The 26,931-nt window shown below is 43.9% G+C and overlaps 1 protein-coding gene across 2 annotated transcripts in view; it reads right to left on the bottom strand.

Annotated features, from left to right (window-relative positions):
* Positions 1–10,071: 10,071 nt before the first annotated feature.
* ZNF521 (zinc finger protein 521) overlaps positions 10,072–26,931 on the bottom strand; it is a 280,011-nt gene continuing 263,151 nt past the window's right edge. For both annotated transcript variants that reach the window (XM_030336929.2, XM_030336931.1), the window contains one exon: positions 10,072–10,878. In XM_030336929.2, the coding sequence (XP_030192789.1) occupies positions 10,849–10,878 (30 nt within the window). In that variant the 3' untranslated portion in view covers positions 10,072–10,848. The remainder of the gene's footprint in view (positions 10,879–26,931) is intronic.

Raw genomic sequence — 26,931 nt, 5'->3', positions numbered from 1 at the left:
CGCTTCACAAAATAACACTCACCCTCTTGTTTCTCCGAGCTAAATGGCATGATGATTCTCAATGGAATCCTTACAATTCTCTCTGGGAAATTTGAATGCCTCTTGTAATTTAGTTAAACAGCTTTTAGGTATCACAGAGAAACTTGTTACTCAGGCAGGGAAAGTGGATCCCCATCCTCGATACTGTGGAACCTCTTACTGTCCATCTGGGGCTTCTTGTAGCCACATGACTTGGTCTTTCACCAAACTGCAGTGAAGGGACAATCAATACATGAGCTCTCACACCATTTGCTGCTGCTCTGTTTACTGTTCCTTTATTTACATAACTAGAGATTCAACATCCTAACATGTTTTGCAAGCTGTCATGACATGAGAAGCTAGTAATCTGCTATATTTTGCTTGCTAACATATTTTTGACATATTTTAGCTTTTGATTATAAGATTGCATCTTTGCCTGCTACCATCTGTCTCGACTCAATGGAACTCTGGCATTTACAAAAACAGTGGGGTGTAGTATTTCTTATATACTTGAACTCTACCAGAAACATGCTATTTTCAGTTTTAACCAATATGTCATGCTTTCACACGCGAGGTCTGAAATGTTCGCTATCTTGCAAGATCTGCCAGGGATAAGGAACAAATCTTCGCATCCAATTTGGCTGAGATGAGAACTATATTAATGAGGCGAAGGAAGCGGTATCCAGCTTCTAAACAGAGGTGGCTTTTTATGTGGTTTATATCCTCTCAACTAGGCTTATCCCTTTATCAGCATGATTAAGATCTTCTGTGGAAATACATCTTCTTTTGGACTTTGTAACCTCCCAGTGCCTGACATTCTTGAGGCATATATTTCAGTGTGAAATAGTTATCCCACATTTGGCAATAAGGCATTTTACTACATGGAGTCCTTTTTTGATTCTTATCTTTACTCATTAGGGAAAATTACCCTGGGTTTGACCCAAAGGATTAGCTCGGTTCCTGCCTCTGCTGACAACACTAGACTGTGCAACACACAGAAACGTGACATTGTATTCAAACAATGTGTTGGAGGAAAGGCAAAAAAAAAAAAAAAAAAAAAAAATGCACAGGTCTAACATGCATTTATTCAACACCAAGCTTAAATGAATTTATTATGCTCCTGGATTATACCCCATAGGCCAAGAAGCTGTCAACTATTGACATTTTCTTTTCTCTCCATGTTCTGAGTTGAGTGTAAATATATTTGTCAAGGGAATATAGTGCATGCTCAGTATATGCCCATTTCATCAGAAGGAAAGCTCTTATTATCTGTAATCACAGTCAACATCTTTGTTGCTTTAAGGAAGGAATGGGCTGTAGCTTGGATTTGCATACGGATCTGGTACTTTTCAGATGCAGCTCGGAATGCTGTTTTCCCCTTCCCTTTGAATGTGCATAGATTAGCTGTTTCTAGCGCAAGACTCCAATAATGATAGAGAAATGATTTGGGTCAGTCTGGCGTGGACCACGTCTAGTTGATTTTCTGCCTTTCAGCATGCTGCTGATTGTCCAGGAGCAGCTGACTGTAGGATTTTGGAGCTAAACACATCAACTGGGATCATTGTCATTGAAGAGATCAAAGAGGAAGGCATTTTGGACACTCAACTCCAATGTCTTGTAGCTACAAATCAAGTCCAGGCTGACCAGGGTCCTGGATGCCCTTCCTTATTTAGTTAATGAGGATGGTGGCCATTGCTGAACTAAGAAGCAAGGCTGAGATGGAGTACCCAGGTAATTGTTACAGTAGGTTTCTGGGGAGCAGGGATCTTGTCTTTCCCCCTCATCCTCTGTGCCTGGCACAGAGTGGGCAAACAGCACGGGTGGATATGTCAAACTAAGATGGACCGAGCACTCCAGTCAAGCTATTAACTCATCCACATGTGCTTAACTGAACTTCTGTGAGGTGGCTTCACTGAGGATGGGTAAAAAAAAAAAAATACAGAGAGCAGATTCCCTGTGCTTGGAAGACTTCTGCTCCAGCTCGGAAGACAAAACTGGTTTTCAAGGAAGACATTAATTGCTAAGGTAGGTTGTAAGTGCAATAGGAATTTCTAGAAAGGAAGTGATGGTACAGTTTGGGGTGGGATTCATGGAGGAAGAGGGGGTTGGGTTTGTGACCAGAAGACTGCACAGAGTTTTGGTAGGTGGGGAGGAAGTAGGAAGAGCGTGTGAGGGGATGGAATATATAGAAGTGAATAATAAAAGAAAGGAACGATCTAGACGTGCAAAGGAGAATGCTTTGACTTGACTCACTGAAACCAGTTGAAGCTGGATGGGAAAGACTGCTGGCTAGTTGGGCAAGGTTAAAACACTCTTGAAGGCCAAAGGAATATGTATCTTTTGTGGAGGATAATAGACCATTACTCCAGGGCTTCATAAACAGGACACATGGTCAAAGTGGTGCATTTTAGAAAGACTGTGAAGGAGTAGTGATGTGATGGACTCAGAGGGTCAAGAGGTGCAATGGAGAAAAAGCAGTGATTCTAGAATCAACATAAAAAGAGCCTATCTTAAATAAAGATAATATTTAAAGCAGCAACTTTCTTATACAGGGCATCTAACATACTTTAGGTATTTTTAGCCACTGATAGTTACAGTGGCAAAAATTCTACAAAAACTTGTAAAGATTCAAATTAAAGAAGGAAATAAGTGGGCGCCTGGTTGGCTCAGTCGGTTGAGCGTCCGACTTCAGCTCAGGTCATGATCTCACGGTTCGTGAGTTCGAGCCCCGCGTCGGGCTCTGTGCTGACAGCTCGGAGCCTGGAGCCTGCTTCGGATTCTGTGTCTCCCTCTCTCTTTGCCCCTCCTCTGCTCATGCTCTGTCTCTCTTTTTTTTTTTTTTCAACGTTTATTTATTTTTGGGACAGAGAGAGACAGAGCATGAACGGGGGAGGGGCAGAGAGAGAGGGAGACACAGAATCGGAAGCAGGCTCCAGGCTCTGAGCCGTCAGCCCAGAGCCCGATGCGGGGCTCGAACTCACGGACCGCGAGATCGTGACCTGGCTGAAGTCAGACGCTTAACCGACTGCGCCACCCAGGCGCCCCGCTCTGTCTCTCTTTCTGTCAAAAATAAACATTAAAATTTAAAAAAAAAAAAAAAAGAAGGAAATAAGTTTCAGAAAAGCAAAGTAAGTTGTTCTGGGTTACATAGCTAGCAAGTGGCAGGAAAAGATTCACATTCTATCAAAACTGTGCCCTTTTTCACTACTTTACTCTGGGAACCATCGGTATTTGTTGAATGACAAAATGATGTGAAGTAAATGTTTTATAAAGACTAACATGGCGGCCACATACAAGAAGGGACTTGTACAGGGGGCGAGGTCAGAGGTATTAGACAAGAAGGGTCTCCCTAGGGTCTTGTCGTTGGAAATAGAAAGGAGAGGATAAACATGAGAAATCTTGCCAAGCAGGAACGTGGCACCATGTGACTGATGTTTAAATTATTGAAAGGCAGGGGAGAATGGGGACTGGGTGGGAGGTGGCAGAAAGAAGGACACTAGTGACCTTGGGAACACATTTTCAGTAAAAGGATATTGATGGAAGACAGCCTGGCAGGTGAGGAAGGAGTGAGTCAGTGGTCAGGAAATGGAGGCCACAGATTTGAGAAATTTGGAAGGAAATGAAGGAAATAAATAGAACAGTCTTGTGAGGAGGCCTCAGGGTCAAGAAGAAAAAGGTTTGTTTTTTTCTTTTTAAGAGAGGAATCCTGTGTGCATTTGAAGAAAAGAGGAAGGTATGCAGATAGGAGGCAGATATTAAAGGAACTAGAGGAAGAGGGGCTTCTGTATGTGAAAGGGTTCAGAAGAGCTGGAGTGGGGTGGGGGTGAGACTCATGGGATTGCCTGATAGAACTTTCCACCGTGAGAAGAATGTGCCACATCTGTGCTGTTCCACACAGCAGCCACCAGCCCCATATTGGCCACTGAACACTTGAAATGCTCCTAGAGAGGCTGAGAAACTTGAATTTTAAGTATTAATTTAAATTAGTTTAAATCTAAAAAGCCACATATTTAAATAGCTAGTGGCTACTCTGTTGGACGGCGCATGACCCTTAGCGAACCAAAGATTTTTGTCTCCTGTAGAAGAGAACTAAAATCTTCCTCTGGTTCAGGAAAGGAGGGCAGGGAGGGAGACAAAGCAGGGATGTTTCACATGCAGGGGGAGAAAAAATAACTTTGCTTCTGCCAGGCAAGCTTGACTTTCTTGCTTATGCCTTGGTGATAGCCACATTATTAGCTCGTTAGATCAGGTGAGACCGCCTGAGTTTTGAAGCATTTGAAATTCACATCCCCATGTAGATGTCGTGCTCAGAATTGTAGTCTGCACTGACCAGATGAATTGAAAAATTGCTAAATCTCCCATGGTACTACCAATATTCACTCTCAGTCTGGCTGTGTATCTTGATCAAGATGCTCCCCGTTCATGTGAGACAGAGATGGAGAAGACTCTAGTAAGTTCCTTGGGTTGAAGGCCATTTTTTGGATAGGTTTTCCTGGTGTCTGAGTAACAACAAAGCCATCCTCTGATTTCCTAGTGCCCATTCTGCTTCCACATCTCATGGTCGCTTTCAAATGGATATTTTAAAGCCCAAAGGAGGTGATTCCCCTCAGGATGATTTCACTTAGACTTAGCAGAAGTTTTCTTGAAGAATTTCCCATCTAGAGAATGGGGTGTATGTCCTATCCTGTATTCTGCAGGTAAACAAAGAGAGAGCCCCAAACTGGCATCCATTGTTGCCCTGAGATAGCACAGCCATTATCATTTCACCGGTGTGCTCTCCCCTAGATCGTGGTGTGTGTTGTTTGGGCTGCTTTTCATAGCCTCCGCAGCTGGGAATTCAAGATGCTATACTTAGGCAGAAGTCCATGAAGGAATTAATTGATATGAGCCAGAAGTTGATTGCCATTTAAGTACTCAGCCTCCACCATTGCCAAGTTTCCCTCTTTGCAGAAAGAACTGAGCTTGCCTGCAAACTGGCTCATTCAGGATGTGAGCATAAGATGGAATTCAACCTTTAATATGCTGCAACACCTGTTTGGAAATAAAGGGGCTCTGTGCTTTTCCCCCCAAGGAGTTGACAGCTGACTTCATTACCAAGGAATCTGGCGGAGATGGTCATGGCTACTCCTCAGCCTCCAGAGGCTCTCACCCAGGAATGCAGTGCCAGCCAGACCTGAGTGTTGGGAACCTTCCAGAAACCCATGCTGGGTCATTTTGCCCTAAATCATCCCTCTTCCTTGGACTCCAGGAGTTTTCAGTATGTCTGGTAGAGCTCCCTCCACACAAGGGAGATGGTGAGAGGCTCTGGCCTGCCGGAGCAGAGTGGAGAAGCATTTGCAGGTGTTCTCTAGTGGGATCTGGATTTCCAAACTTCCTTTCTCAAGGGTTCTGCAATGTCGCACCCCCAAAGGCAGAGCTGCCATGCTCTATAGAGTGGAACTTGAGGGTTCATTGGAGTCCTTGTCCAGGTTCTGGAACAGACCCAGTGCTGCTCCAAGGAGCCTAATAAGTCTGTGGCGGGGGGATCCCCAAAGGCTGCCTCTGATGCCACTTCCTTCCATTTGGGCTGGAACCCTGACTACACTTATCAGCTTTCAGTGTAGAATGTCAACCCATTTATTTGCACGATCCCCAAAGCACATTAATCTGGCCTCCATTAACAACACAGAATATAGCATCATCTGACTCACAACAGAGAATTTTGTACTTTCTGCTATTTGTTATCCATCATCATTTTAAAAAAATCTGTTTGAAATCTAAATGTCCAGGAATGGGAGTAGACTTACAGAGAGCACATCCATTCGGGAGACTGCTGCTCAGCCTGACCGCACAAACGTGGAGGCTGCAGCGAAGCTTCGAAAGTGCATGCGATACCAATTTCAAACAAAGCATAACTCAAACTCTTATATACCAAAACCACACAGTTATTTTAAAACAGACATTTTAAATAGTTGGGGATGACAATAATTAGAAAAAAAGAATCATCGATGCCAAAGGTCAAAATCGGCCATCCAAGAGCCGGACCTGGCCTGAAAAGTGTGTCTCATATGGCCCACACAGTGGGAGGGCAGCAGAGTTTGAGTAAAAAATGGAGTAGGTTGCCAACGTTTAGAAACTGGCACATGGCACTTACCCACCCGGATTGCTGGCTTCTCCTGAGACATTGGGCAATCTGGCCTCACAGGCTGCTTTCCCTCCAGGCGACAGTTGGGGCAGGTGATGGGGCATTTGCTCTCCAGGTCATCAGAGTCCCCACTGGGCCCGATCTCTCTCTCTCTCTCTCTCACTGTGTTTGCAATCCTGGACCAGGTGTAAGGGTGGTGAGGTTCTGCGTCGTTTCCCCCTTTTCCCTAAACTCAGTATTGGTTATTATGTTACTTTGGAGTTAAAATCATCATTACAGGCCCAGTTATAAAAGGTAATGTTGAGGGAAGAGAGTCTGAGACCCGTGCTACTTCTCTACTCCTTGCATGTTCTTTTCAAATTTCCGGTCCTGGGTCCAGCACACTGGCCTGAGAATGTTAGCTCGGCCCAGGGGTTCTCAACCGTGGCTGCGCTAGAGTTGTCTGGGGCACTTCTGATGCCCGGGTTGCATTCTGGACCAATTGAGTCAGACTCTCCGGGAGTGCAATTCAGGCAGTGGAGCTTTTTGAAGTCCCCTAGGTGATTGCAATGTAAAAGGTCCTTGAGAAATCATAGGAAACTTCACATTAGAGCAGTTTCTCAACCTTAGCACTATTGATTGACATTTTGGGGTGGATGTTTCTTCGTTCTGAGGCCCCTGTGCTGTGGATTGTGGCATGTTTAGTAGTGTCTCTAGCCTCTACCCATAGACCCAGTAGCATTCTTCCAGATGAGAACCATGGCATTAGATCATAAAATTACAGTCAGGAAGAGTGGCTTTTATACTGGCCCCTGCTGGTACATCAGGTCTTCCAGAAACTTCTTTGGGAATGAAGTACTAGGGGACAAAAATCTCTCTTAAGCAGCTGGTATAGGGGTGCCTGGGTGGTTCAGTCGGTTAGGCATCTGACTTCAGCTCAGGTCATGATCTCACAGTCCGTGAGTTCAAGCCCCATGTCAGTCTCTGTGCTGACAGCTCAGGGCCTGGAGCTTGCTTCAGATTCTGTGTCTCCCTCCCTCTCTGCCCCTCCCTGTCGTGTTCTTTCTCTCTCTCTCAAAAATAAATAAACATTAAAAAAGATTTTTTTTTTCAAAGAAGCTGATATATTCCTGCCTTTCTGTTCATTTTTTTTCCTCCCTTTACTACTAGGAAGGTCAACGTCAATACTAAAACACATTCAAAACCAAAACTGAAGCACAAAAAAGGTAACTACTTAGTGTATTTCCTCCTCTCTGCCTCACTCTGATTTTCCTGATAACATTTTGTTAATCTTTAAGCTGACTTATATTCTTCGGAATGAAGTAGGAAATAAGGCACCAAGCACCACACACTGCTTAGTAGTCATGACCCAATGAACCATTGGTTGTAAGGAAGGACCTACTACACCTTTTTAAATTTTTTTTTTTCAACATTTATTTATTTTTGGGACAGAGAGAGACAGAGCATGAACGGGGAAGGGGCAGAGAGAGAGGGAGACACAGAATCGGAAACAGGCTCCAGGCTCTGAGCCATCAGCCCAGAGCCTGACGCGGGGCTCGAACTCCCGGACCGCGAGATCGTGACCTGGCTGAAGTCGGACGCTTAACCGACTGCGCCACCCAGGCGCCCCCTACTACACCTTTTTAAAGTTTATTTATTTTTGAGAGAGAGCGCAGACACTAGTGGGGGAGGGGCAGAGGGAGGGAGACAGAGGATCCAAAGCAGGTTCTGTGCTGACAGCCCAGCCCCAGGTGGGGCTTGAACCCACGAACCGTGAGATCATGACCTGAGCTGAAGTTGGACGCTTAACCAGCTGAGCCACCCAGGGTGCCCCAGGACCTGCTAAATTTGGATGACCTTGTACTCACCAGAGGATCAAGCATGTGGAGCAAGGAAGGGTCAGCTCCTTTGGCCTCGAGCTTTGTCGAGGAAGAGGCTGAACTGTGCATGTTGGAGGAGCCCAGTGGCCAGCCGTGTGACAGCCTCTAGGAGAATGAACACCGCCTCTGCTGTTTACTAGAAAGTCTGGGAAGTCCCTTAGAAGCAAGGCTGTGAAAGGCAACTTGGGATCCATCCCTGGGATAATACCATCACCTGCTTTCCATGAATGAAGAGCAGCTTACTTTTAGTGAAATATAACCCACTCGTTAATAACCAGCAGTTTTAAAGCCTTTAAAAAATCATTATTAAGTGTGGCTATTTCATTTTAAATGCAAACTCCTTGAATAGACCAGAGATCTTAATTTTTTTTAAATATAGCTGAGTATTTTAATTATGAATGTACTTGCATATTCTCAGCATACTTCATTATTTATGGAGCTGGTGAAAAAGCTTTTTAATTAAATAGCATGCTGGCAATCCATTGTGAAATGTATAGATGTAGGTTTTCCTAGCATTAAGAAACTGAATACACACATGAAACACTGGCCAGCACACATACTTTCACACCATGAGGTATTTGTTTCTGAATGGTCTTAAAGTTTGACCAATTTTTTTTCTTTATTGGTAACAAAATAAATGGTATAATTTTCCAGCACTCTGCATGGTTATTCACGTTCAATGCACTCAATTAATTTGGAAATGGGGTAGAGCAGTGGTTCTCAAAGTGGGGCCCCCACACCTGGAGCAGAAGCATCACCTGGGAACCTCCTGGAATTGCACGATTTGGAGCCCCACCTCAGGCCTACTAAATCAGCAATTCTGGGCATCAGGTGGGCGCCCTGCGATGTAACAAGCCCTCCAGATGATTCTGATGCAGGCTACGGTTTGCGAATGGTGGGGTGAGCGGTCTGGGTTTCATGCATGGGGGCCCTCGCTGACAGAATAGGGTAAATCGGGCCGTGCGTCAGTCTCCCCATCAAAAAAGTACTGTCGAGGGGCGCCTGGGTGGCGCAGTCGGTTAAGCGTCCGACTTCAGCCAGGTCACGATCTCGCGGTGCGTGAGTTCGAGCCCCGCGTCGGGCTCTGGGCTGATGGCTCGGAGCCTGGAGCCTGCTTCCGATTCTGTGTCTCCCTCTCTCTCTGCCCCTCCCCCGTTCATGCTCTGTCTCTCTCTGTCCCAAAAATAAATAAACGTTGAAAAAAAAAAAATTTAAAAAACAAAAAAGTACTGTCGAGGATTCTCTCTTGTTTAAGGTTTAAAGGTCTGCTTGAGGTCCTCAGAGTTTCAAAGAGGTTAAAAGAGTCGTAGTAAGTGAAATATCTGAAGCACGATGTGGTTGAAAGTTGCCCATCAATATCACCAATATTACCAATTTTGACTCAACATGTATCAGGACTCAACTCACCCATGGCCATTCTCTCCTTTCCCCAAACAAAAAGGCTCTGACATTGGAGCTACTGCTCATTCCCCATTTTGTTGCAGGCTGTGAGGCCAGCTCTCTTCCAGAGGCACCCCATGCCTGTGTCAAGGCCGATGAGCAGGCTGTGTTACTTCCCCTGGCCAGGGGAGCCAAGGCCAGAAGGCGGAGCGATTTGGAGAAGGCCACACCGGGAGTCAGTGCCAGAGCTCGAACCAACAGCCGCCTGGCTCCCTGCTCTGTGCTTTGTCTTCTGAATGAACAAAGCTGCTTCTTAAGTACACATAAGCCAAACTGCCTTTCAAATTGCAGCCATCTACTTCGAGTTCAGATTTGCACAGCATGACATGAATTGGGCTGCAAATTATGCAGAAAACAGCCATCACATCCATCTGTGATGTCAGAATCCTCCAGTACAATGTGACCTGGTAGTATCTGAGGGAGGAGGAGTATATTGGGTCTGATTCTTTCCCGATGCAGTGTGATGAATCTCCTCGCGGCTGCCTTTGGCCCAGTGTGAAAAGGTTAAATATGATCGAGGTTGTCCTGTGATATGTTCAAGAGCAGATTTCACCTCCAAGGGTGCAGGCGATTAGATTTTTTTAATGGTAGAGTAACTGGAAAAAGAAAACACACAAATACACTCATACCTAATGGTAAACTGAATTTATTTCCTCTTGGAAAACAATTCCAGTAATCTCCAGGTTCAGACCGCAGAGTAAACATTAATAACAGTAACATACAGGTTAGTTCAACTGATTCAAGAATTTGGCTGTGTGAAATCATTAAGGAAAACCTTGAACACTCAAAGCTTCAAATGTATCCAGGAAAAAAAAAATCTTTGACAGTCTACATAACAACTATTGCATATATAGTGATGCTACCTGTCACATTGCAAGGCTTACAAATATATATACGGGCCTTATCCAGCTGTGGGGTTCTGTTTTGTGAGAACATCTCTTCGTGGTTTGCAAGAATCTTCAGCAATAAAAAATAGTCTTGGATTTAACCGTTGATATACCAAAAGAGAAATTCTAGGCTTAAGTGTAAATAAAAGGAAGTCCAAACATAGTCTCATTTGTAAGTTGTTTTAATCTGTCTTCCTCGAAAATACTTTCTCTTAAGCCATTTTGCTCACATTTTTTTTTTTTAAATCCTGCCTGAACAGGGCCCAAGTCCACTTGTCTTTATAAGACCATTTTAGTATCAGACGACATAATACATGTGCAACACTTTATATACAAGGAGTCTATCCGGTGCTCAAAAGTTCAAACACATGAACATCCAACAGTTTGATAATACAAGTTTTATGGTACAATACAATGTTTCTGAATATTATACATTAACAATGAAAGTTTCGTGCAAAGAGTAAAACATGTTCCCTTTTTGTGCCACAAAAGTAATTCTCCTTGAGAGACGGAACTTGCACTAACTGCTGTGTTGGGTCATCGTATGATTCTGTAAAGAAAAAGAAAAAGGGAAAAAAAACACTTAAGCGATCTTATTGTCATCAGACCAAGTAGCTATACGTGCTGGTGGATTGAGAATGACGTGAACTGTGTTTCTGCACGCTGCTGGATAGGTGCTTGCCGGGCCCTGACCCCTCGCTGCTCCCAGTGAGTACCATGGCGGGGAGAGGCAGGGCCAGCGGCCTGTGGGAGGTGAGATGGTTGGCCCATGCCTTTCCTCTTCTTTGCCTCTGCCAGGCCTTCCCAGAAGACCCTCCCACCTGCCGTCCCTTCTTACCAAAATAAGACCTGCTTTTCAAAGACCAGGATAGTACTGTTTTAACAGTTTTATTTATCTGTGCATTATTTCCATTACAGATGCTTTTGTTCTCATCGCTCTTAGGTGGGAACGTCTTGACAGCAGAGGCTCTATCTGTCCCTGAATATGGCCTGTACAGGCAAGGGCTGCCTGGCCAACAACACACAGAGGGGGCAGGAAGCTTCCCCAGCTCCTCTCCTGGGGGGTGGGCTTGGGGCTGTCACAACATGGCTCAGGAGCACATCATAGCAGCTGCACCCACCCCCAGCCCCCGAGGAAGCAGCCTTTGCTGTACTTTGGTTGTCTCCTCTCCATCCACACGGTGCATTCCCTTTCTGAGAGAACAATCTCCTCCTCCACTGGGGGATAGCCCCAGACCAGGGACATTCATTCGGAGCATAAGTCTGCAGAGGGCCTGATTTCCACCTTTCTTCCTCTGCACTGTCCCTGAGCCATGATGTCCCATCTCTGAGCTTACACACCCTCCCCTGACACATCTCTTCTGCTCAGAACCTTGACGTCTAGCTCGAGATACAACCACTTCCATGCTCCTCTCATCTAAAACCAATTTCTCCCTCCTCTGATCTCCTCCTGCATTTGCAGCGCTCATAGAGTACATATCTGAGGTCTTGTCTTTGGTTATTTGTAGGCCTGGCTCTCTCCCTGTGTCAGAAATTCTGGTATTCATTCATTCATTCATTCCTTCACAAACATCTGTTGAACACTTGTATCACCACCTGGCACAGCCCACAGCATTGCAGTCATCGTAAAGATGCGGCCAAGTGAATGACTAGCTAGCCAAGGGCTACTGAAGGGAATGGGATGGTCCCTGCCTTTGTGCCTTCCAAGTGCTCACAGTCTAAAGAAGAAAGTCGCACGGGCACAAGATGGCAGAGCTATATGGAAGAACTGTATCAGAAATGAACACAGAAATGCCATGATCACACCTAATATTGCTTAGCCTTTGGAGTAACGTGTGTAACGTGACATTTGAGTTGATGCTGGAAACATGAAAGGACATTGGGGAGGACACTCTGGGCCACCAGGCTCCCATAACTGAAGGCAATGAAGCGAGAATACACAAGGTATGTTCGTGGACCTGTCGTTCAGATTGGATGGAGTCTCCTACAGTGTCCTGAACCAAGAGTACTGATGAGAAGGGAAGTTGGACGGTAGTTGGGGGCCTGGTTACGGAGAGCCTTCTGCACCTTGCTAAGGAGTTCAGGCTGGGTCGTGGAGGTGAACAGGTGCTATGGAAGTTTTTAAAGCAGAGTTTGTAAGCCTTACAGATCTTTGCTATCTCTTCATCCCCCATGATTAGCAAATTGCCTGCTCTGTGAATACTACTGAATGACCAGACGCTTGCCCGGTGGGGGCCCAGAGCACCAGGCTTCCCCTTCTCCATTTCAAACTTAGTGCATTTTTGAAGCCTGGCAACCAGTAATGACGAGGAACCTTATTTCACTCTCCCTTATTGAAAGCATACCTATTGTTATTAATGCAGTGGAAGATAAGCCTGGATCTTTTTTCCTACTTAGTAGCACTAGCCTAACAGTGCATACAGGAACAGATCATTTTTATGCCAAGCCTTTTTTTCTTTGTATTGATTCTAAATACTTCTGAAAATTATTTTTCACCAATAGGTAGACAGAAAGAGTAATCAAAATACCGAGGAGACTAAAAAACTTTCCTATTTCCTTAAAAATGAACACAGTGATGATCAGAGTTTATAAACAATACAAAAGTTCATATGTTCAAAATACCCTATCTAAGCCTTTTGTTGTCTCAAAGGGTCAAGTCTGATCGGGTTTTTCATTTATGACAAAAGTTACCTAAATGATAGGACACCGATGGGCAATGGATTTTTTTTAAACCAAAGTTAAACAAACAAATAAACAAACAAATTGAATAACATTAGTTTTAAATGTTTAAGTGCTTACAAGAGACATTCCATATTTGATAGGATTCTGGAGGTTAATAAAGGAAGATATATTGCAATCACTCCAGTGTTTTGGTACGTGCCTCTATTCAGATACTGCAAGACGAAAACCTAACATGAATTGGCTGTAACAGTTGGCAATAGTTGTGTCTCAGATGCTTTCATCCTAAACCAAAGCCATAGAAGCCTCTTCAGAGGTGCAGAGAAATGAACAAATACATGTGAATTACTTATTACAACAGACTGAAGTTGCTGCTATAAAGGATTTATGCTTTTCATATGACCAGAGAAGAAGATAGATCATTTGAGAGAAAGACAAGATTACGGCTTGGGAAATTCAAGCTTACACAAAAATAAAGAGCCCTAATACAAATAATGTGTAACTGGGAAATCTGGCACGGGACACGGTAAAGGCAGCAAGTTCTCTTGGTGTAGAGATGCCTGCATATGATTGACATTAGTTATTGTCATTTTTTTCCTTCCCTTTTTTTTTTTTTTGGCTCCCGCTCAACTGAGGGTGAAGTTAAGACAGGCTCCCGTAGTCCCATGTCCACCACTAGTAGTGACTGTCAGGATGGGAAGTGGGAATTCTGGTAGGCAGTCTTGGGTGAGGCATATGTGCACTGAAAACAAAAGAAACCCAGTCCTCAAAGGCTTTCCCCCACCACCTTCAAGGAATCCTGGGCCGTGTCTGTCCCCTCACCCCTACGCTTTATTCTGAGTCACTGAAGATAGAAATGGCCCAATTTCATTTTCTGAAGGAAGGAATGGGTGTCTGAACTGCATAGGTTGGGCTGACTTTAAGGACTGGAGAAAAAAGGCTCAGAGTGTGAGTCTCCAGACTTCACTGAAGATCCTGTGTTAAGAGAAACAAGAAGTTGCTTCATGGGAGCCTTCTTTTTATTTATTTATTAACAAGTGTTTTTTAAGTTTATTTATCTTGAGAGAGACAGAGACAGTGTGAGTGGGGGAGGGGCAGAGAGAGAGGGAGAGGGACAGAATGCCCAGCAGGCTCCACGCTGAGCGTGACGCAGAGCTCGAACCCACGGAACAGTGAGATAGATCATGACCTGAGCCGTTATCAAGAGTTGGATGCTTAACTGCCTGAGCCACCCAGGTGCCCCAAATTTTTTTAAGATCAGTGACACGGTTTCTTTAGAAAGGGAGAACCGGGAACAAGTGGGAAAGATGAACAGTGGGCAAGAGAGGCACTAAGCAGGAAGAGACGGCGGGCCACGGGCCCGGCTCCCTCTTGCTCTGGCTCCGTCCAGGACACTGGTCCCGAGTCGCGGCGGTACAACCGTGGATGCCCAGCAAGGAGGCTGTCAGCAAGCAGCCTTCTTCCACCTGAGAGTTTCGCGCTCTTTGGGTCCAGAGGAAACACTACACTCGAACAAAGCAGTGGGTCGTATCACTGCTTTTACACAGCAATTCACGGTCCCCAAAGTACTTTAATGCAATGACAGTTTATGGGGAAAAAGATCTGTTCCGATGAAGGGAAAGCGTTTTACATAATCGAGGAGAACACCAGCGCAAAGCGATGGGGGCATGTGAGGGGGTGACGACAGAAAAGGAAGTAGGAAGAGAAGAAAACTTCTGAAATCCCACAGAGAGCCATATTCTACTCTGCAAAAAGCCATCTCTTGGAGACCCCATGTCTAAGTAACTGAAAATTGCAAACCATTAATCCCAGTTATGAACAGTTGTTTTACACGAGGGGGGTTTGTGTTAAGGAAAAAAAAACCCAAAAAACAAAAACAAAAACCAAATCCACAGCACACCTTAAAGTTTAAAAGAAGATCCATCTAGGTATGATACCTTAATAGCCAGGTTTCAAAAACCCACTCTCCTTACGGTAAAGGGCCCCATTTGGGAGGAGTGTGGTTTTTTCCCCCCTATAAATGTGAAATTAAACTTGGAAAGCTAAAAACCAGACAAGGACCTTCAAAATTCCCTACTAGCACTGTGCATGCATCTCTTTTAAAATATGAGATGCCTTTCATTTTACAAGACTGGAATTCTCATCTTGGGCTTTGGCACGCTAACAAATGATTAATTCAGCCTCCTCCTTTCTGAGAGCTGACCACATTTACTGGTCAAACGGCTTAATCCTATTTAAAATGCAATCCAAGCAAAATATTTTTAAATAAAAAATAAAACCCCATGATCTCCTGAAACTGTTCACCTTGGCCAAGTTACCCCATTTTCCTGCGATCTTGAGGTGAATCTGAATATTCGCACCAACAACAAGGATGAAGTTAAGCTTTGGAGGAAAGCCCAGGGGGAATCTACCTTCCCAGGGAGGAGAGTTTGAGTGCCCACCCCCAAAAGTTGTGGCCACAGATTGCCCTCACTTGTCCAAAATTTTGGCAGAGGTCACGTCTCGTCTGGCTTTGTAACTCTCTTGTTGCCATCAGTAAAATGTTAAGTAGTGATGGTAATAAAAATAAAAACTGCGTTTGAATGGAAGTTTTGTGAGATCTGTTGATTCAAATATGTTAATCATTTTTACCATGACTTGCCTATTTATAGCCCTTTGTCTCAAACAAATTCTGACAAGCTTTTAAAAGTAAGAAAAAGAGCCAGCATGCTATTTGAAAAAGGAATGAAAAAAAAAAAATAGAAATAACAAGCTTTCCACTAATTCACCATGCCATCAGGATCCTGAATTTAAACGGCAGTTGTATTCAATTTAAATGAGATGTTTTCCAACCAGATGAAATAGGAGGCAATTGTGGCTCTGTAACAATGCAAGGCGGGAAGAAATAAAAGAAATATAAAGATTAAGTGTGGCTGTTTCTTTCAACAGATGGTGACAGCACCATGGCGGCGTGTTGTTTTTTCTTTAGTTGAAGAATGCAAACATCCGTAATCAATCATCACTGATTAACTAATTATATTAGCCTTCCTTTTATCACTAGGGTTGGACCTTTATCTGTAAACACTATGGATAATCTGTATGCTCGTATTTTTCCAGAGGCATATTTCAGCACACATACAGTTACGGGCTGCACACAGAATTCTACATTACCGTCCACCTTTAAGCCCTACTGCTTTTTTTATTTTTTATTTTATTTTTTTTAAACAAAAGCAATTGGTTTCCAACAGGCTGGATAATAAGTCTTTTGACCTGCATTCTTCTTTGACCCATTAAGGTCACCCCTGTGCTCGGGCATATAGCTGACTTAGGAAATGCCTGCAAGTCCTACATTTCATCTCCTGCCCACTCAAAATAAAGCTTTCTTTAAATGTGTCTGTACGGGTCCCTGAAGGCCAAAGAGGCATCCCTGTAGTGGGCAATGGAGGGACAGAAGCTTCTGCCTTTATTAATGAATGCAGACCATTATGAGTCTGGCTGGCTCCTTCCCTGTTCCCAGAAGCATATACTGTACGTGACTTAAAATGCTAGAATATTGACACAAAGCGAGCCGGGCACCCCTAAGGAAAATTACTCCTTGGATATAATGTAGGCTCGTAACAGCTATTAGAGTACAAAATAAAACCCTCCGGGATCAAACTGACATATACCGCATTCCACCTAGTCCTCAAACATTAGAAGAATTTCTTTGTGAAGGCATTCTCAAGGACAGCATTAAACTGACTTTTGTAGCAATCTGCAACAGCTTTTTGGCTCAGAGCTTTTAGTACTAAATCTCTGGTTTGAATCAATACAAGTACTATATCTTCTACATTAATCAATACATTTGGTTCAATACATGTTCTATTAAATTATACTTTCTAATCAAGATTTTTACATTTCCACCCTCTCTCTTTTTCACCCCCAACTTCTTTTGCTAGCGAAATAGTTTTAAAAGTGTAGGCACCTCATGACGACAGGATACTGGGGTTTATTCCCCCCACACGCTAGAGAAAAACTATGGCGAAGGGCAGCCTTTAAACGCCTTAATAAGGTTAATGGGATGTGAATGTAATAAATGAACATTTTCAAAGTCCAAACAACTACAGAAGTACTCAGAGTTTTAAATTAATTAAAACTGAAACTGCTACAGTGCTAGAAGTACCATTAGTAATGTTCTAAAAATTACACGGAAGACCCAAATCATCCAAAAGTACCAATTAGACCCCGTTTTGCCACCCCAGAGTTTCCACTCTCCACAATCCATGTAATTCCTGGCTGGAGAAATTTTGGGTAATTGTGGTTCACGAACCTTACCCAGGAACCCGCAGGAACATATACATGGGTATGTGCAATTTTATAAGATATGGTATATTTTAATGAATAGTCCTTAAAAGATAAATAATATTTCCCAAAGTGTTTTGGGAATCTGAAAACATAAATAGCCATTTTCATAGCCAGGAAAGCTGACTCATAATTTTTACTTTGGTAGAATTTACTAAAATGGGGTCCTACTCTTTTGTTTTGACACAGCAATGGCATTTCAAAAACTGTCATATGCTTTTGCCCCTCTCTTTAATGCCATGAATGTTGCATTTATGATCATGTTTGCACTGACAGAATTTCCCTTTGTATTTTTTCACATGGTAATACCATCGCCATGAACTTACAGAGACACGGGTGCATTTTCTTTTGACATTTAACAGTTCACATGGGCTTGGCCTGACATCTCAAAGCATTTTCTGGATGACACCAAGTCATATTAAAGCAAAATGTGAAAGGGTGTCATCAGAAGTGACCAGAAAAATACAAGATCTTAACGATAGAAAAGGACCATTAGGTTATTTAGTCGGTCCCCTTGCTAGAACAGAATTGTTTTATAAAGTTCGTACTCCAGGCTAATTTTAAGTGGTTCTGGCAATGACGTTTCCATCACATCTCCCATAAGAAATGATTTCACATTCTAGTAAATTTCACTGAATTACATTTTTATTGTTGTTCTTTGAACGTTCATGCTAAATAAGCCTAGAAAAAGATGGTCTGAGATAACCTTGAAGCATGCGGACATTGGCATGTTCATGAGTTTATGTTTAGAAGTCTTGGCCATATATTTGCAGCATTAAGCTCTTCTCTCTCATCCAAAGGAAACCAAAAGACAATCCAAGAAGCCATTTCTTAGTCATTACACAAAATGTGTCACTCAATTGCTTTGTTCTAGAGAGAAGCCTACAAATTAAATAGATTCTAGAAGGCCAGTGGGACTTGCCTTTCAACAGTCAACCCCAACACTATTGACATGTTGGGCTGGACAATTCTTTGCTTGGCGGGGGGTGGGGCGGGGGTTGTCCTCTGCACTGTGGGATGTTCAGCAGCATCTCTGGCCTCTATCAAAAACATGCCTGTTGTCGCAACCATAACTGTCTCTAGACATTGCCACGTATTCCCTGGTGGGGAAAACAATCACCCCCAATTGACGATCACTGTTTTATAGTGTTTTGAAAACACAATGAGTTTGCTGTGCCATGCTTGAGCATGCTGCTTAGCCTTCAGTCCAAGAGGTATCTCCTCCGCTAAATTTAAAAACAAACAAAAAGGATAGCAAAAGGGACACATACACTGCATGGGGCTATATCACATACCATCTTCAAATATACTCAATGGGTGAGAGTGGGCGATTGTTGAGAACTTTTGGAAAGGATACGTAATATCCTTTGAGATATATCATAAATGGCATTGCTTGTATGAAGAATCGAGTGTCTCCAAAAATGTCCACTCATTCAGCAATGTGACATCCATGTACCATCAGTGAACAAAGGTAGTACATTTTCGTGGCAATTAATCGATGCCGTTTTAGGAATATTTGCAATCTAACAAAGGATCGGTATTAAACTTAGAATTCATATATAAGGTATGAATAGTTGGACTATCTACTTTGAACAAACAGAAGAGCCGTCATCCTTAATTTGCTGATCTAGATTTAATAGCAGGCATCAATTATATGTGTAAGTAACGAATACGTCAGAGAACCAAAGAAATGATTTCAGAGCTGGGAGGGTCCTAGCAGCATCTGTTCTGATATCTCATTTTATAAAGAAATTAAGACCCAGAGAGTAGAAGCCAGCTTTCAAGGTCTTCTAGCTATTCTGGTGGCTCAGCTGGCTTTGGGTGTGAAGCAATTGCTGAGTGGCACCGGTTGATGTGTTCTAATCTCTGGGCGGGGCCGGCAGCAGAGATGACAGACACCCACCCCCACGCACTCACCAGCTACAGCGAGGACGGGATGCTACGGGCCACAGAGAAAGGACACCTCACCTCTTGTGAGAGACAGTCGACTTAGTTCTCAGAGGAGTCACACTTGCCTGGTGCTGGAGTGATGAGGAGAAGGTTAGAAGGGAATGACGGGCACCAGAGGGAGAGTAAGCGTGAATCGGGCTGAGAATCGGGGGAGAGGGTGTAGACCATTCAGGACGGGAAGTCATCTGTAGGGCAGGAGATTGTTCAGGCTGGGCAGAGACGTGGGGAGCCCCTTCAAAAAGAGGCTCTTTTCGTTACAGGCGCTCTTTCTCACAACATCAAACCAAGTTGGGAAAGCCTATGGTGGTTAACACTGTCCCAAGAATACCCACCTACTTACCTTAGCTTTGGTCTAGGATGAGTCTTCTCAAGCCTAAGCAAGGACTAATTTTCGAAATAATGCCATGCCCAAATTGCTAATGTAGAACAATTTTCTAGAATTTGGACAGTTAAACATCAGAGAAATAAAACAAGCCACTCTGGCCCACCAGTTTCAAAAGGGCAGCACTGCTGATGGGTCACACATGGGAAACGCTAACATCATCATAATTTCATTTTTCATTGAAATCTTAGAAACGACAGTAAAATTTCAGTTGCTAGCTGACCCTTATCCGTTTCACCTACCTGCCAGGCTTACATTTTCCCACTTTGGAACTGGCAATAGCACACAGTATCTACTATGTTAAGGGGGAAAAAAAGGTGCCAAACTGGAAGCCTAGACTAAAAAGAGCACAGCAGCCGCTGGGAAATACAAGTATAAAGTTTATTTTTTAAACAGAACAGTGAGTTGAACTACTTGTTTACATGCAAGGAGCCAAAAGAAAATTTAAATCAAACTATACAAAGCCAGCAAAAGTGAAAGTGAGGCTGAAGCCAAAAGATGCTGCTCAGTTTCTACAAGTGCAGGATCCCAGCGTATTATGGGACAGAAGGCTTTGATAGGCAATACAGTCTAATAAGATATTCAGGGATTAAGTCAGTGCTTCACGGACAGATGTGTCCATGTGCCAGTTGTTGCTAAGCTTTAATTTTTCCCCCTGCAATGTTTAATTTATCACACTGGCGCTTTCTAAACTAGAACATCTGTAAACAAGGTTAAGAATGACCTCCTTCCAATTTTACATCGGTGAACAGTGCCCTTCTCCGTGCTCTAATTTTAGATACCTTAAAGATAAATAAATCTGCGGGAGGAAGAAAAAAAAAAAAAGAAGGCTTGTCTGACACTGTAATGTGTTCATCTTGGGCGAATACAAATTTCCTTTCTGCCCGGCTCTTGATGAACACAACGGACTCTTGCTGCCCAGCCCATATTCAGGCACCCCCTTCCCAGTCAAACGCAATTAAACAAACTTCTGCTAAATATTTAACAGCCTCGTGTAGTAATTAGCGGCAAATAATGGGAGCTTAAATTGATAATTGCTCAGAACTGTGCTCTTGCCAACACGACAAGTTTCCTGCTCCTCCCTTTTCTCTTAGATTTTGAATCCCGGAAGGTTTTGTTTTTAAAGGACTTAGTGAGATTACCCTTGGTCACGTTACTTGGCCCAAGACCTTGCAGTCAACTTGGGCGAGTTTTGCCATCAGCTGCAAGATTCTACCCGCATCACTTATTTCATTTGTGTTTTTGAAATCCATTGAAATTTAAAGTTACATACCTGAAAGCTGCTGGAACAGGGCATTGATTTAAAAACTGACTGGCAGGCTTAGGATTTAAACTCTGGTCCACTAGATTCAAAAGGTCATCTGATTAGAATGAGAGACGCACAAGGCTTGTAATTTATATTCAAAGGGTAACCTTTGTAGGGAGAAGGAGGGAGCAAGGAAGGACTCTTTCTGCTTTTCCGCTTGATACGGACAAGGATTCCCTTCAACCAAATTCCAACAATTATGAAAAATAGTTTATTGAACTTGGGCAAAAAGCGAAAGAAATGCCACTTCCTTGCAGTGTATTACTTCTTTTATTAAAAACACCGCCAAACTCTCTAGGAGGTGAAGTCGTATTAAGAGTAAGTCAAACGCGTTATAAATCATTAAGAGTAACAGCAAAAAGTCTTTCCTCATCACAAGCAACCAGATGCTTGTCTACTAGAGCATTTGCTTTAGTACATAAAATGGATAAAACTATAAAAGGACATTTGACTTGCATCATTTACACGATTAAACTGCCTAAGTGTAAGCGTGGATGTGCACATCCACGCCAGAGTTGGATGTTGGCGTGAGCATGTGCCGTGTGTGTGTGTGTGTGTGTGGGGGGGGTTGTTACATCCGTACATGGGTTCTACAAGGTAAAATCCCTGGTGTTTGCCTCTGATCTTTCTGTCCCTCACTGCTCATATATTCCTCCATGGAGAATGCAATTAGAAGGAGCCCAAAGTAGCCTCGCTTTAAATTCTTTTTTTTTTTTTTAAGTTTACTTATTTATTTTGAGAGAGAGCACATGCACACGAGCCGGGGAAGGGCAGAGAGAGAGGAGGAGAGAGAGAATCTCAAGCAGGCTCCACACCGTCAGCACAGAGCCCGATGTGGGGCTCGAATTCATGAACCGCGAGATCATGACCTGAGCTGAAATCAAGAGTCAGACACTTAACTGACTGAGCCCCCCAGGCGCCCCTGCCCTTGTTTTAAATTCTAAGAAAGTCTTTTTAACATGCAAGTATTTCACAAATTCAAGTCTATTTGGGTGTCCCTCACTTTAAAGTAAAACAAAAACAACCCAAAAACTCTGGTTTGGAGAGAGGAGAAATAATGTCACACTCGAGGTGGGTGCTTGTTTTCTTGCTCGCTCTTTCCTCTCCTTTTTCCTCTGTGTGTTTTTGTGTACTGTAGAAAGTTTCCAGTCCCCTTTCTCTAATAATCTCCTGCCTCCTCATTCCCTGAAATCACCCCTGTTTATTAGCCAGTTCACACAGGCAGGCACGAAGAGAGGAAATCGGGAATGCTTAATTCACTGAGCCTCGTCAGGTCTTCAGGTTTATTCGTATTTTCTCCTGTCCATCATCTACTCTTGTCTCGGGATCTTTCGGGCCTTACAATGGCGGAGCTTTCCCCAGCTTTCCATCCGGCCAAGAAGAGCTTCCGTTTCCTTCAGAAACCCCCACGTTAAACTCCCATTCTCCTCCCACGTCCTGGGCACCTTTTCTGGAACTGCTTCCAGGTCTCTGCGGGACAGTTTCCTCCCCTCTCAGGGTGCACAGAGCTTCTAGAAGGACAGCCTCTTGTTCCCCCCACACAAAGATGTGCTGTAACTATGGTGAGAGCAATCTATAACCCTCCCGTCCTTATATAATTTGCTACTCCAAGTTAATTTTAATTCATTACAATAAAGCAATATAATTAAAAAAATAACTCTTTAAAGTGAAGTATTTAACATGATCCTGGAAGAAAGACAGCTCTAACAGAGGGCCAGGCAGCAGGCACGGTGCACACTCATGCAAATTCAAAGGTGAGCTGTAAACCAGTACATGCAGCAACACTGCTATGCATAAAGGGCCTGGCAACGGGAGGCCTCATTCTAATCAGTCCTCAAAGGAACCTGCCATACAGAAGTGGCACTTATTCTAATTTAAAGCCCTCATGCTTTGCTTCAGTGTTGCAAAATTTATAAAAGAATAACTTCATTAAACCGCCTGGCACTTCAAACACAAATGCAAACCAGCCACAACACAGAAGGAGCTGGACAAGAGGAAGAGAAATATTCCCAGAGAGTTGTTAACTCGGATATTAAAATGAAGTCTGCGTTTGGGCGCTTCTCTCGCTGATGACCGGGTTTGACGCGCAACTTTCCCTCAGCAAGGAGTGCTGCCACACGGCTCTTTACTTCTGTCATGAGGCCTGTTACTCCTCTGAGTCTGCCTAATAACACTGGAAATCATTCAAAGCGGTTCGGCAAGCCACATCACATGCAGAAATACGTCTGGCAGTACATAAATGAGCGCTATTCAATGTCCCTTTCCTGGTCTGCAGAGAGGAGACTGATTCTGAATACACACTATTATAGTTTCCATTCGCCAGGGTATATATTTCAGACTCTCCTAAGTTGTTGAAAAACTAATGTAAAAAAAAAATTTCCCCCCCTTAACCTCTGTCTTCAAGAAAGAAAGCAGTAATAAGGGCTAAGTAGAAACAATCTGCCCAACCCATGCCCAGCACTGGAGAAAAGTTATTGTCACATCCTAAAACACACGCTTTCAAGGAAAATTCTGTTTCTTCCTGGAATCAAAGAATCAAAGACATGCTACAGTAAAATAACTTCAGGCTAGATTTCTAAGCTACAATGCAGTTTGTGTCAGAACACACATCATTTCGTGCTGTCAGCATATTTCTCCAAATCATTTCATTTATTTATTTTGTGGGGGGGGGGGGGGGGCAATGCAAAGACAAAGCTAGAAGCCTGTTGAAAAACTCCAACCCTCTGAGACAGTGCGTGTCACATACAAACTGTATTATGCTCTGAGATCTTGAGAGATCCCAGTAATAAAGGGCCCCTCTCCCGTTCGGTGTTTCTCAATACCCGCATCCAAATTTGGGCTGAGATTCTGTGACAATGAGAATAGAGCAAGCATTCGAACCTCTTGAAAATGATAACCCATGCATGGAGAAGAGGTAATGACCTCAGGGTAAATCCCTGGAGGTGAATCTCTCCAAAGGCGCATAACAGAAGACGTTTATTCCAGCTACCTTTCAGAATTGGGCGGTGGGGTCTTGTTCTTGTTATTGGATACTCATGCCGGCGGAGCAGCGGACAGATGGACACCATGGATGTGAACACTGGTGATCGCCAAAACCAAAAAAGCCCCAAAACCAAAAAACAACAACAATGCAGTGTCATGTGATTCAGTTCATCCCTAGGATAAACAAATACTGACGTTAATGCTCTACATCTTTAGGAAGATGTTTTACAGTGCCGAAGGCTCTTTTCCATTCACATAAGGCAATATAGCGGTGAAGGTAGGTTTCTATTATTTTTCTTCTCCATGAATAAAATAGGGCTAATCAGATGGAATGAATGAGCTAATTCAATTACAGGCAGCCTTTATTGTGCAATAAAATATGGATTATTGATCTTGTGGAGTTGGCAACGCATGATGCAAATTCAGTGCATGGGACCTGAAGATGGGAGTTTGACTGTTCTTATTCATGATAAAACCAGCGAAACAACGCTAACTAATTAAACCCAGTGCTTCAAAAGGGGACGGATGAGAGGTCACCTTACAGGGCTGGAACAGGAGACTGAGGAGACCCTGTTAGCAAGGGAGCCATCCCTTGTTAGATTCCTACAACGAAGGAAGGGGGCATGGCTGGGCTCCTCAGGCCCATCTGTGGAGAGGAAAGCGAAAACTTGTTGGGTGGACTGAAATTTACTTGATAGGCACCTTGCTACAAATCCAATTTGGTCCCGTCCTAAGAACGAATGTATTGTTGCAGCTTTGCACTCGTTTGAAATACAGCGCCGGACTGTTTTAGCAGAATCCTTTGGTCCTTTATCTCTTAAAAAAAAAATGCTATAATCAACGCTGTTAGAAAGAAAGCAGCTCTGAGTATGAGGGTCACGTGGAAAGGAAAGCGTATGCAGTCAACACTAAAGGGAAAAAAGAAGGTGAGCTCTGATATTCGATGTATATTTACACACCTCAGTCCTGCTTTCCCATTTCCCCTTATAAATCTGCCCCCAGATACTGTGGCCTGCTGATTGCTGTTTGTACTCTGCTACAGAGCGCACACCAGACTGTCTCTGTATTCCTTATAAACTTCTCCCTGCCTTCCCTGCAAAGCTGGCATTCTTCCTTTTGACCAGGTTCATCCAGTCTACATTTCTACGGACCCGAGCCCGCCCCCCCCCCCCGCCCGCCGCAGCACAGAAATATGCTCTTTTCTCCCCTAATTTTTCTTTTTGAAGAGTCAAAATGGGTTCCGTGTTTTGGTAGGCATCCCTCCAAAGCATAGGTAAGCGTACATGTGGCATGTTTTCGAAAAAGACTCCGGCGGAAGGGAGGAATCAGAGATGCTAAACAACGCCGCGCAAAGTTGCAGACTGTTCGGCTACAGTCCAGAAAATGAATCCAATTTTTCATTCTGTCGTTATAAATATTTCATCGCAAATGGTACTGATTTTCTGCAACTGTGGTTAAGCAAAGGGCCTCTGTGTGAATATTTAAGAAAAAAAAAAAAGAGGAGGAAGACAACGAAGAAGAAGGAGGGGGAATGGAAGATTAGCCACCAATTAATTTCTTACTTTAAATGTAAAAGATTCTGGGAGAAATTCAACAGTGATGTAGTGTGTGACTCAAAGAAGGAGAAGAAAAAAAACATTTACTCTGCTCTTCTTCTGACAGTTTCTCATAAAATATCTGCAGCCCATCTATCTTTTAGTACTCCAGGCTCCTCTGGAGAGCAGAAAATGGTGGTTTAAAGCTCACTTCAGTGCCAGTCTGCGGGAGATTGCTTTCCACAGGACCCCCGCTGATGGAGGCCTAGGGGAAGAGGCCCAGGAGTTATTCAATCAGCCCGAGACTCTGGGGCGGCTGGGGGTCCTTTGAGGGCTGATTATAAAGCTGCCCTCCTGTTGCCTGCCTCGGAACAGAATGAAATGAGCAGCCTCTTGCTGAGCAGATACTGCAAGAAGGAATTTCACCTGTCATGGAGTTTGTCAGAATTTCAGGATTTATCTTGGTGCAAAATTAATAAAATACCAACCAGGATTTCAGGCTGACTACTCAGCTGTGTCATCTCAAAGTGATCTTTCACCCAGGAAAACCTGGACAGTGAGTACAGCCACTCTTGCCTTACTTTCCCTTCGGAGGGTGAGCGAGACGATGTAATACCACCCAGACATCGGGATGAGATTTTGAACCAATTACACACAAGGCCGAATTACGTGTGGGTGCTACTGTCTTAATGTGTGACCTCTCACCCCGCTGCTGTAGTTCTAAAGCCTCTTTGGAATAAGCCCAAGTCTGAGGCATAAAAAGGCCATTTCTGCAGCTTATAACACAGTAGGTCCCCTATGGCATCACATCTGTTAAATTCATACACTGGTATTTCAGGCCTGAATTTGATTTATCTTTTAAAAAGGAGTACGAACAACAGACGATGTTAAGAGCACAGATTGTGAAACATTACAAATTAATCCTGGGTCCGCCGTGAACCGGGAGGGGCAGTATCATCTTTCGTTTTAACAGGCTGTGTCCTCCTGTCCGGTCACCCTCTGGGCTCCCCGCAGAGTGTGGGAGTGGGGAGTGGGGCGGGAGGCCCCCTGAGGGGATGGGACAGGCAGGGAACAAGTCTCCCTGCCAGCTCTGGGGCTCTGGGCTGCAGCCAGTTTTGGAGCTGGGCGTCTCTGCTCATTCTACTTCAGAAGGTGGCTTGCGCCACGCAGATCACCAGAGTGTGTAAGAGGGGTTCTGCGAAGCCCGGGGTTAGGGCATTTTGAGCAGAGGCTTGCGGAGCCCCGAGGCAATTAGCTCTGGTCCTCAGAGTGGGGGGGGCGTCACATTGCAGATGGGGCAGCATGTGGGGGACCGGGTTGGCGCTCACGCCACCGGCTGACCTGAGCCATGGTACAGAGGGCATGCACATTTCTCAGATCCAACTCTGGACTCTGAACTCAGGTTCAGGACGGACGTGACTCCAATCGCCACGCACACCTTGTCTGCTG

Source organism: Lynx canadensis, chromosome D3 (genome assembly GCF_007474595.2).
Source record: "Lynx canadensis isolate LIC74 chromosome D3, mLynCan4.pri.v2, whole genome shotgun sequence".
NCBI classification, from domain to species: Eukaryota; Metazoa; Chordata; class Mammalia; order Carnivora; family Felidae; genus Lynx; species Lynx canadensis.
This window is presented reverse-complemented; position numbering and strand designations above follow the sequence as displayed.